The sequence below is a fragment of the Calypte anna genome, chromosome 14 (assembly GCF_003957555.1).
Source record: "Calypte anna isolate BGI_N300 chromosome 14, bCalAnn1_v1.p, whole genome shotgun sequence".
Classification (NCBI taxonomy): Eukaryota; Metazoa; Chordata; class Aves; order Apodiformes; family Trochilidae; genus Calypte; species Calypte anna.
In genome coordinates, this window is record NC_044260.1 from 10393186 (window position 1) to 10405235 (window position 12050).

At 43.3% G+C, this 12050-nt stretch overlaps 1 protein-coding gene across 2 annotated transcripts in view; it reads right to left on the reverse strand.

Moving 5' to 3' along the window:
• Nucleotides 1-10003, reverse strand: part of SMG1 (SMG1 nonsense mediated mRNA decay associated PI3K related kinase) — a 62570-nt gene extending 52567 nt beyond the window's left edge. The window contains exons 1-3 of one of the 2 annotated variants that reach the window (XM_030460220.1): nt 9728-10003; nt 6186-6305; nt 419-582 (exon numbers count right to left, since the gene is read on the reverse strand). In XM_030460220.1, the coding sequence (XP_030316080.1) occupies nt 419-582; nt 6186-6305; nt 9728-9816 (373 nt within the window). In that variant the 5' untranslated portion in view covers nt 9817-10003. The remainder of the gene's footprint in view (nt 1-418; nt 583-6185; nt 6306-9727) is intronic. The other variant, XM_030460221.1, reaches the window with a different exon arrangement.
• Between the last annotated feature and the right edge of the window lie 2047 nt (nt 10004-12050).

The window sequence follows — 12050 nt, forward strand, 5'->3', positions numbered from 1 at the left end:
GCTGCAGTAAAGCTGCAGTAGGTCATGTATCAGATGAGACCATTTAATCAAGCAGTTCATTTTCAATACCAAAACCACTAGAAAGTATTCAGGAAGAAATTACAACTTCCAGACCAGACAAATTAAGAATACTATCCTTTAGGAAAAAGTGCTTATTCTATTAATGCAGTAAGTCTTCTAATTACAGCCTTCTAATGCAAATGTATTTCTCACCATTCATATCAATCACAACATTTCCTTGATCCCTGATAAATTTCTTGCCACAGCAATCCCATGGCAATGAGTTGTGTCAGTTCATTGTCTGGTTTTTGGAGGGAAAAAAAAAAAGACAGGAAAAAAAAATTTCAACCATTTTATGTTTAATGCCTTTCTCTGCAGGTCCCCTCACAGTTCACACATGAAACAGCAATCTGTGTACCTTTTTCTTCATTCTGTATGTCAGTGTGGACTCTGATATCATCGTGTCTTTGTCGAGACACCACAGCTGAATTTGAGGGTTGTAATCCATAGGAGGCAGAACTGCCCCGATCTCTGGATGAAGAGTATTTTAAATTGTCCTGGTCAGCTGATGCACTGTCAGTTCTATAAAGAGAAAAATATTTTTTATGTAGTAGTATAACAGGAGTGGGATTCACATTCACTTACAAAAGCAACATATTTAAATGACAATCCCAAATGTATTTTCCTGTGTCAAAAAAGTTGTACATCTAAACTTGCTTCTTCAAGTGACCTCAAATTCATGTTGGGATCAGAATTAATTAGCATAGCAACATGTAAAGGAAATGCATTCTAGTGTGCCAGTGCCTTTTCTCAGGATGTGCTCAACTCCCTTTTCAGTTAGATGCCTATATACTGAAAAATTATTTCCCAGAAGTGAAAGAGAAAATATAATTAGGTATATACCAGAGCTAGGAGATAGTGTCTACCATTTGTGAATGTCACTACTAATCCACATGTGAACATTTACAAAATATGTTATGGACCTTACTGAGAAATGTAAAAGCACTTATTAGATGGAAGTGTTACTAGCATGGAACTGATAATCAGCACAGGAATAATCTTACATTTTTGAAAAATAGAATTACAAAACAAGACAACAGGCTTTAGTGTGGGAAAACCTGGAATGTAAATTAAGAGCTGTTATCCTTTAGAGCAAATGTTTGGAAATAATTTATTTTAAAAAATTTAAAAATAAAAAAAATCTGCATTAAGTTTAAACCACTCTCAGATCAGGAAACTGATATATAGCCCAGAATAATCTTTTAAGGAAAAAGATGAAAATTATGAAACCTGCTCTTCTCACTGGACATACTAAGTGATTTTGTTTTTAAAAATAATTACTTTATTATCATGAAATTCTACATACAAGATTTCAGAACCTGAATTCAACCAATTACTTTAAATGCATTCCTACAAACAATAATGATGGTTTTACATTAAAAACAGTAAAACAATACACATCCAAAACAAAAATCCCCAGAATTTTGTTCAACTCAAGTGTATTTGGAATCACACAGTTCAAATTACTTAGTCTTTTCCTAAGCAAACTCTAAAGATCTACTATTTATACTTCAAGCTTTGGATAGTTCACTTGATTATTTAACAAAAAGCAGGACAGCTCATTCCCTCTCTTTCCTATAAATTAACTACAATTTGTGTAAGGACATGTTCTTGGGGAAAAGTCTTTCATTTTTACTTTTTAAGAAAACACTAATTAGAACTGGGAAATAAATTCAAAGAAAAAGGAGTTAAATACATCTCAAGACCAAAAGGGAAAACACAGCTAAAACTTCTGAAAGGCAGTTATTATTCAAGCTGTCCTAAAGGCTTATTGCTTTCAAATATAGCTCATCCTCAGTACAACTGGCAGAGTAATACTATGAGTATGGGTTGGCATTTGTAAAAAATAATTAAAGAACCTCCTGCCACATTTCATTCTCTTGAGGATGTTAGAAGAAAAGCACTATCAATTTGGAAATGGATTTGAAAGAAGGAAACTGTGCTTTTGCTCTGTTCTCACAATGAAAGGCTGACACTAGGTTTGCTTGGCAGATACTATTCCCTTTTGCTGTACAAGCAAATTCAGCTTCAGATAGACACATCAAAACCCTTTTCCTTATTCAGTACTCACTGTGAAGTCACATCTACTGCTTTGTCAAGCAGTTGCTTGGACAATTTGACAAAAGAGGCTATGCTACTCAAGAAGCAAAGCCTTAGTAGAAGTCTTTTCTCGTGCCAGTCAACTAGGAGTGCAGAAACTTGCTGGACCTTGATCATTCACCTAATTTTGATGAACAACAATCTGCACTATACCTTCAAATGTGCCTACACCATATGCAAATATTCCGACCTGCTGCAGAGCCCCCAGATTTACTCCTTGCCCTTAAAAAACCTCAGGAGACTTCCAGTCCACTCTGAAGAGTTTATTACAGAAAAATAAAATTATTTTAGCTTTTCAATGATAAAGACTGACAATTTTTCAATTTGTAAATTTAGGTACTGATTGCTTCTTGATAGTGTTCCTCCCCAAAGAGTATTGCTTTTGATAAGGCAATGTGCTGTAAACTGCATCATCTCCATTGTCAAGCATCAAGTCTGAAACTCTTAAGGCTGAAGGCAAGCTGATTAAACCTACAATCTTTAAGACTGTTCTGGGTAAAGGTGTCAACTGAAGGATAACACATTCTCAGCTAGCCTCATTTCAGCACCACAGCCACTAAAGGTTTTGTGAAATTTTCCATTGTGGTATAACTTAAACCTGATGTTTCCCTGGGATGAACCACACACTTGCTTCATTCTGTCTCTGGAAACAGCTTTCTGCAGGCTAGCTGGTTCACACTTTACCACTCAACTAAAAAGTAAGCATAAATTTATAAAAAAATGTATTATTGTTCTCCTGTGTATCAATTTAAGAGACAATAGTTCCCACTGAAGACATTATTCCTGCTACAATAAGTGTGTAGCTTGGATAACCAGCAGTTTCTGCCCATTCTCTATTAGGGAGAGAAAGAAATGCTTCAAACTATTTCCAGAGAGCCAGGACCTGTGACCCAGCTGGCTACTATATATTAATTTGAAGGAAGATTAAAAATGGAAAGAAGCTTGCAATAAGATTCATGTCAGAAACTGAGCCCACCATCTCATGGGTCTGTCCATTTCTAGCTGTACAGTGATGCCTTTCCTCAGCTGAGAAGTGGATTTCAGAACTGTACTGCAGGCTCCTGCAGCAGCACTCTGGGAATTTGTGGCATGGGCTCATCAAGATGTGGGGACACAACCCCAGTACCTGTCACCTGCACCCCCCTACTGAGGAACCCAGGCAGCTGGGTGACACAGGACACTGCTGTGTACACTGAAAGCAAAGGCTGCATGCACAGGAAGAGACAATTTTCAAATTTGTTTCTGAAAAAAACCCATTCTCCAGTCAGTAACAGTATCTATCATTTTGAAAAAGAACCACTGAGTACTCAAAGGTCAGACTTAGCATCCTCTTGGGAAAGAAGTCTATGTAACAAGAATTTTATCAGTTACACACATTTTCAGAGACCTGAACAAACATAGCACACTAGTGAAATGACAACATACAATGTTAGCAACAGGTAAGCAGAAGTAGCAACATAAATGTGATAAAGTTGGAATGGGAAACTGCAAGGGTTAATACAACTATTATTACTTTATCCTCTATCTTCAAAAGCATATTCATCACTTTGAGACACTACTCTGTTTTATTTCCACCTGAAAAGCTCATTAATGGAAACTAAGCAAAGTACTTCAAGAGTTCACGTGACAGTTTTCATCTGTGCCTGGTTCTGGGTGGAAAACTACCTGGTTACCCCCAACAACTTCCCCATGTACACCTATTCAGCAGTATCATTTATATGCAAGAGACTGTATTGATTTCTGCAAGGGGATTTTTGGCCTGCCTTTAGCCACTGAAACACAGTTCAAACATCTAAATAAGTGAAAGAGCCAAATTAAAAAAAAAAAAAAAAAGACAAAAAAAAAAGAAAACTATGTAATTTTTTTGAGGGGACATAAAAATGGGAAGTTAAACTGTTCCAAAAATAAGTGTATATCTCATTCCATCAAAAGTATCAGCATGATCTGACTAGCCAATCTGTATGACAGGAGGCACGGTTGGGAACCACTGGTTTACATTACTTAGAAAAAAGAATAACAAGTCAATCAAAAATATATCATTTCTCTTTAGTTACATGGAAGCCCTAAGAACTTTTGTCCAAGAAGTTTGTTACAAATCAATCTGGTGTATGCTGTTTGTTATCTGTACCTCTTTCAGAACAACCCTGCCATATGGATATTATTTTGGGACAAAAATCACTTAATTATTCTATTTTATTTCCAAGTACAGAATCTACATGGAGAATTCCTTCTGAAACAACTATTGTTTGAGTTGTATTATCATTCAGATCAGACCAAATAAGCAAGTAAGATTGACTACTTGCCAGATTTATTTGCTCTACTACAGTCAAATTCTTCATTACTTAAAAACTTTGTCAATAAACACTTCAAACTTAGAGTCACTGTACCCTCTTAACATCTTCCCAACAACTTTCCTACCTTTCTTCCACTGGCACACAGAGCAATGACAGCCTCCTTTTGCCATGCTCTTTTATCATCACTTGGTCCATCATCTTGCCAAGCCTAAGCCAGGCTGAGCCCACTCAAAAGCTTACTTTTTGTTCCACTCCTCTGCTTAGAGAGCACAAGAGCAAGTGGCCACGCTTGCTACTAGTAAAAAATGAATGAATAAACTATTTTCCAGTGGCAGTTCTGCCACTTCCACTGCTGGACTGCAGCCCTACCTGCAGCCACAGCCACTCTTCAAATCACCTCTTGATTCTGTATCACTCCCTTCTTACACAGTAGCTCACCAATTTCCTTTTGTCATGTGATGAACTGTAGGAGGGAATGTCAGGGAAATTCATGCATCACATACATGCATCCTGCTCATGTTTTTCCACAGGCATCTTCTGATAGCCAGTTTTGGATACACCACTATGCTAGATAAACCTCAGTCTGATCCAGTATGGTGATTCTGGTATGGAAGCCTATCTGCTCTCCAAGCTCCCTTTTTTTCCCACTGACACACATTCACCTTCTCACTTCTCATTCTTCTCTGCCTTCACATAAAAAAAAAAAAAAAACCAACCCAAAAAAACCCCCAACACATCACAGACTTCTTTTTACAAAGGCTTTTTTACAAATTTACACCCAAAAAACAAAAAAGCTCTTTGATCTCACACCTTCCCAACCTTATCAGCATATTCAGCATACTCAGATGTGAAAGGAGATCAAGAATTACTTGTTGCCAGTTCAGAACTGAACCAATTCCTGTTCAGCATCTCCCAGGCACAATCCACTCAATCTCTTCCCAAGGTTCCTACTGACCTCCCCACAATTGCAACTCACCACTTATACTCCTTTTCATTCTTTAAGATGCCTTCTACACCATAGACTGTTTTTTTTCTTCTCTCTCCCCCTGTGTACATACCCATCTCTGAGCTCTCCTCTCTCTACTATCCCTGAGGAGATGGAGAGGCCTTACCTTACCAACTTTCATTCTACATATACAACCACTGTCAGGTAATCTCAGCAACATCCTCCTACATCTCTATTTTGTCAGCTTTCAAGTCTCCCAGCTACAGACCTGTTCAAACTAAGATTTCAGCCTATTTTTAACAAACATTTTCTGTGCACTTTGCTGTACGTGCCAGCACAGAAGAAAATGAGTATTTGGATCAACTCCCCTTATAGACAGCACCCACTGCTATCAGCCTGCTTGTCACTCAATGTATTAATCCAGCATTAGGAACAGATAATATCCCCAACAACTAGTGCTTGCCTTTTGTAAATTACACGTGTCTGCCCTTCACAGCCACAGAAGAAGCACTGCTCTAGCCATCACCTTCTCAGCCCATTTGCTCTGCTGAGTTCCTTCACTCCCTGCCAATGTCTCATTCTGTCTTTAACTAAACACACAGCATACTTGCCCTCAGTTGTGCTACCCAAAGCTGCTCTTCTCCTTTGGTTATAAGCTACCTGGAAGGACACCCATATTATGCTGCCTTGCCTCATTGTGTCTAGACCCCTGGGGACCCTAAGCAGTAACTTGGTTTTGCAGGTACTATACTAACAGAAATTAGTAATTTGTAACACTGACTTACATTACATGAGGAGGATATACTTCATTTTCAAGAAGGAATTTCAGTACTGAACCTACTAAGACACTTCTGGAACTCTTCTCAGATGTGAAAGGCTTCACTTCTCTGTACACTCTTGCTAACCTACATTTATGATAAAACAAATAGAGAGGTCCTGTTAATTAAAATCTTATCTTCCTTTTCTCACTTTCACTTAAGAACAAGAAGCCACGGTGCACCCTGCACTTGCAAACCTGCTCATCTGCACCCACACTCCTGCTCAATACCACCCTAAGAATGTGAAACTTTGCCACCCAGAGTATGTTCCATCAAAGGGGAGTATTGCTTGTTTCAGAATATAATTAGCTCTTAGTACTCTACCAAATTAACTCTGCTCACATGCAAGACTTAAACAATGATGTGACTTTATTTTCTCCCCCAGGAGTTGTATCAGGGAAACCTCAGTGAGATCTGTCAAACAGAAAGGAAAGAAAAAAGAAGTAAAGGTGTAGAGAGCTATAAAGATTAGAAGAGACAATGAGATCTCGCCAAGTCTTCTCATAAAAAGCCTCGCTGTTCTCTCTCACATTTATCCAACTTCTACCTGAAGTTTTTGGGTTGCTATTAATTTAGAGCCTGGTAAACCTCAGTGTACAAACTAATATGCCCAAATGTATCAGGACAATTTCTTCCTCTCAGCTCAGCTCCAGCAACAGACACACTGTAGGAAAACCAGTCCACATGCATCTGACAGATTTGACCACATTCATGCAAGCACAAAAATAAATTGTATACTAATTAAAACCTGCATGCCCTTAAAGAAGGACGTGGGGTCCAACTTTCAGTGTTTTCACCCCAAGTCCCAGTGCACATTAGCATTACTAAAAGTTGAGAGGAACGGACCTACTAATGAGAATCATTGTAGTCATTTTATAGCCACAAAAATGTGCACTTGAAAACACAATCCACCTGATAATAAATCCCTGCATTAGCAAATCCTTTTTTTCCCTTTAGGAATTTGAAACAACTGTAGTTTCCATTACTTTGGCCATGGGCATTACCTCTTCCATGGTCTAAAAGAAAGCATCAGCAACGTAAGTGAAATGAAACTGATAGTCAACAGAAAAGAAAGAGGAAGAAAAGACTACCTGGGTATATTTTGTATGTGCAGCTTGCCCAACAGCATAAGCAAAACAATCAAAACAACAGAAATACACATTGCTAGTTTTATATAAAACATCTCCTTTCAACCCTGTATATGAATCACTTTTAAAAATTAGTTAGCACCAAAACAAAAGACTGATTTCACCTGTGTTTTCTTCAAGCTCTTAGCATAGACTCACAGGCTGCATATCACCAAAGCTATCTTTTTCAGATTCAAAAAAATACATGAGTATTACAGAGAAAAATGTGCTCTGCATTTCAAGACTGTGTGAACATTTCCGACTTCTGGGCTCTCACAAGGAAAAAAAAAGTAAGATTTATTAAAGGAAAGGATAAAATTAAATTCTTGCAAGGGACAGGACCAGTGAAGAGGTGTAACCTATTTCCTGGCAGCAGCTCTAATCTCACAGTGATAGAAACACACCTAGGCCCCATCCATGATGTGAAGCTCCCCTGGCCTGCCAGACATTCTCTAGTGCTTTCAGATTTTTATTACTCCTGTGGCTTTTGGGAAAACTATTTTAGCAGCCCAGTTTACAGCAGCTGTTACTGAGTGCCAAGGAGGCCACCACACTACAAACCAGGTAACAGGACAGAGCTGGACACTGAGGTAACTTCTAAATTCTTACTCCAGCCTGGTCACTAGGCAAGGCATTTCTGCAGCTTATTTTCAACCTTAACACCACTGAACCTTTTTCAGACAATGCTAGGTTGGAAAAAGCTAGCTTCCAAGCCCCTGTAAGATGTCATTTTTTTTGGCTAAAAGACAGAAGTTGTGACAAATTATTATACACATTTATAGAATCCAACCATAGCAAGGACACAAGATGTACACCTGATTTCTTACAGGTAGGAAGGTCAAGAATTAGGATCCAGAATTCAAGACCGCAGCCCAGAAATCTGAAGCAAGGTAGTAGTTAAGGAGCAAAAGAGAGAACAGACTTAATTCCCTCCCCCCCCAAAAAATCTAAATGCTATAAGATTTTGTCACAAATAAGATGTCCAAGTTTTTAAGTGAGGAAAAAATAGTAAGTTATTTGACTATGTAGTTCAATACAGAAGAAATTACAACTTAAATAGCCATGCCCCAAACACCACTGAGAACTGAATTAGCCTCAAGCTTTAGCCCTAGTGGCTGCCCTGCCAGCTGTTCAAGCAAAAGCAAAGCTTTCTTCTCAGCAAATATTAAAGCTATGTGTGTATTTCCTAAGATCTACCTTCACGTTCACCCAATCTTCCTTGTCCAAACCACATGCAACTGGCATTCTCACCTGCAAGTACATTTCCAAGCACATGCAACTCTGTTTTTTGCTGGGCAGAATCCCATATTGTGTTAAACTTAAAAAATCACTGAAGTATATTTTCCCCAAATCTTCCACATTTACCAAAAATAATTAGGAAACACCAAATTTATTAACCATTTGTACATGACATTTTTTCTTTTTGAAACAGCACAGCTGGGCAGTACAGTAAATACACTGGCATCAGATATATCAGAAATAATCAAGACCTGAAATACACTCTCTGTACTAAGGGAATCGATGGACTTTGAATTTCCCTTACTAAGTACCAGCAGGTATAAACACATCTTAAAACCTAACACGTTGTACAACCTCTCACCCCAGCCTATTTACAGCTCAATGACTTCCCCCAGATAAAAATAACAATAATAACGATCTGTACTATTTTATCAACCCTCAAAAGACTAGGGGTACTTCTGTAGCCTCTCTTCTTCTCTGCCAGCTGAAAACGACAGCAAAATCGCTGGTAGGAAGCCCACCCACCCCCCACTCTCCGCTCCCCTGCAGGCCCCCAGCGCTTCCCGGGGCAGCGGCTCCCACGGCGGGGAGCAGGGAGCGGGCAGCCACTGCCCGCAGACACACACCGGACACCGGACAGAGATGTTACAGCCACCCCGAGCCGCCAGGGACCGAGAAGACAGCAGGAGGACCGGGGGGTGAGGAGGAGGAAGAAGCGCTCTCACCCGCTAGCTGGGAGCCCAGCGCGGGGTCCCGCCGAGCCCTGCGCGCTGACAGACCTGCCCGGGTCCCGTCTCCAGCCGCCGGCAGACACGGATCCGGAAACCCCCCCGCGCCCCTGCCCGGCTCCCGCCAGCTCTGGGCCGCGTCCGGCCCGCTCCCCGCCGCCAAGGCCCGGCGGCCGGCCCGCGGCCACCCGCCCCGCGCTAGGCCCGGCGGCTGCCTGCCCGCCTCCCGCCCGCCCCTAGGCCCAACAGCCAGGAAGTGGCTCCGCCGCTCCAAACCGCCGCGGCTCGCGTCTCCCCGCTCCCCCAGGCCCGGCAGCGGGGCCCGGCCGAGCCGCCAGCCACGGCGCCCCGTTGCCCCCGGCCCCCCGCGCCCCGCAGGCGGCCAGGCCGCGCCCCCTGCCCCAGCCCTGCCCACCTGGGTTGCCAGTCATTCCAGCCCCGCGGGTGGTAGTGCTGCCTGCTGCCGGTGCCGCTCAGCCGAGACCCCGGGGCTCTGCGGCTCATTACCTTGCCCGAGACGGCATGGCCGGCCGGGCAGCGGCGCGGGACAGGGGCGGAGGAGGAAGCGGAGGGGAGAGGCGCGGGCGGCGGCTCCTCACTCTCGCTGGGCAGGCGACTGCTGTCTCACACCGGAGGGAGGGGACGCGGCCGCCGCGACTGCTCCGGTTGCTGCCCGGCCGCGCGGCATGCCGGGATGGCGGACATGGGCCGGCCACCCGCCCCCTCCGCGGGGCAGGCCGGGAGGGCGGGCACGGGACCGCTCCGCCCCCGGCAGCCGCCGCACCGGCTTCCCCACGGGGCTCCGCACCGGCTTCCCCACCGACGGGGAAGTCCCCGCCGATACCCTCCCTGCGATCCGCCGTTTGAGCGGGCCCGGGGGAGTGCGCGGCCATCTTCGCCACTCCGCCCCGGGACGTGAGAAGAGCGGGGGATCTCGGCCCTCCGCGTCCCGAGAGGAGCCCGAGGCCCCTGGGAAGTCGGGGTGGGTGACAGCCCACAGGCTGCCCGCCCCTCGGCTGTGAGAGGAGCCTGGGGCATGAGGGCAGCCCAGGGGGTGCCTGCCTGAGCAGCGTGAAGGGATCTGGGGATCCCGGAGCCTGAGGGAGTTCTGGCACCCCTTGCACCCTTGGGTGCACCGAGGGGCCTGAGGAAAGACGGGGCTCTCAGTTCCCAAACTGTGAGGGGAGACAGAGGATCCCAAGCGGTGCTGGGTCTGGATTGGAGCCCTGGGTGCTGAGGGGACCATGGACCTCAGGGCATGAGGGGAGTCAGGGCTGTCCGGCCCTGAGTAGAGCTGGAGGACCCTTGCCCTGCTGCCATGTCCCTTTGTTCAGAGGATGGGGACATCCGAGTCCCTTCCCTCTGCATTGCCCCAAGTCTGGCAGTGTCTGGAGTGTCTGCAGGGAGCTCTGTCCTTCTGAATAACATCAGATTCTCATCCCCGCGTTTCTACCCATTAGGACATGTGGCCTTGTCACCAGAACACAGGTGACTGCCCGGGAGGACTCTGATGTTTAGCAGAGGCAGTCAAAAAGCTGACTAACCCCACACTAACGCTAAGAACCTCAGTTTTCTTCCTCCTTTTTTGGTTTTTTTTTTTGGTTTTTGTTGTTGTTGTTGTTGTTGTTGTTTGTTGGGTTTTGGGGTTTTTTTTTCTTTTGTTTGGTAGAAGGCCATGTGATACCCATTGCGTTGGGAAGGCAGGGAAATCTGAGGGGAGAAGTGTCTTCAATTTGGTTGCTATTCTGAGTACATTTCCCAAAATAAGATACAAAGACTGTCTCAGGCATATTTTTATTTCTCCTGCAAACCTTAAATTAGCTGATTTGATAAACCCAGTTCCTGGCTTCAGAACACTTCCTTAATTATGAAAAATGATAAAGTCTAGTCAAATACCCAGCAAAGAGAGCTGGGTAGACCAGACCCTTTTTATAAATGACAACATCCTAAATTTGAGACCACTGACAGACCTGAGGAGACTTTTTAAATTCCCCTGTGCTTGATATGCCAGGGTTCTGCTGGTGACTTAGCACAGACAGATGGCACACACTGCCACCTCCCTCGGATTCTGCTGGGCAGCCATCATCCTGCTGCTGCAGGCTTCTTGGCTTTCAGTCCACAAGCAATGCCTGCAAGACATGTACAGATTTCAAAACCAGCTCCAGGACAAAAAAACCCATAAAATTGTATCACAAGGCTTCATTGCAACATAATGCCATTTTGATGCAATAGGACCCAGTGCTGATCAGGCTGTGTTTCAACTGACATAGACTGGAGTATCTTAAGAGAATCAGTTTTGCAAAATCAATCAATTCCATGAGGCATGATATATCTTTTCTCCCCTTCTTTATAGTCAAGATGGACATCTAGAATTACACAGCATGCAGCAAATTTAGGTTTTTATAAGAATAATAATGATACCTGCTACAAATTCGCTCACCATTTCTAACAAAGTCAAGCAGGTCCTCTGCCCCTGGTGGTACAGGACGTGATGATTTTTCTTTTTATTTCATATCTGAGTAGTAGCCCAATAGTAACAACAGGAATCATTTAAGGAGCAAGGTAATAGAAGGAATGTATTTTTAACTACCCTTCAAATTAATTTAGAAAGAGAAGGCAAGAAAGTCAGCTGGCACACTGTGACCAGCAACTATTTGCAAGAGTTTAAGAACCACTGATTTAGTGTTTAGTACAGCAAATTTTGTTTCAGAAATCCTGTATTCTAGTGATGAATTTGC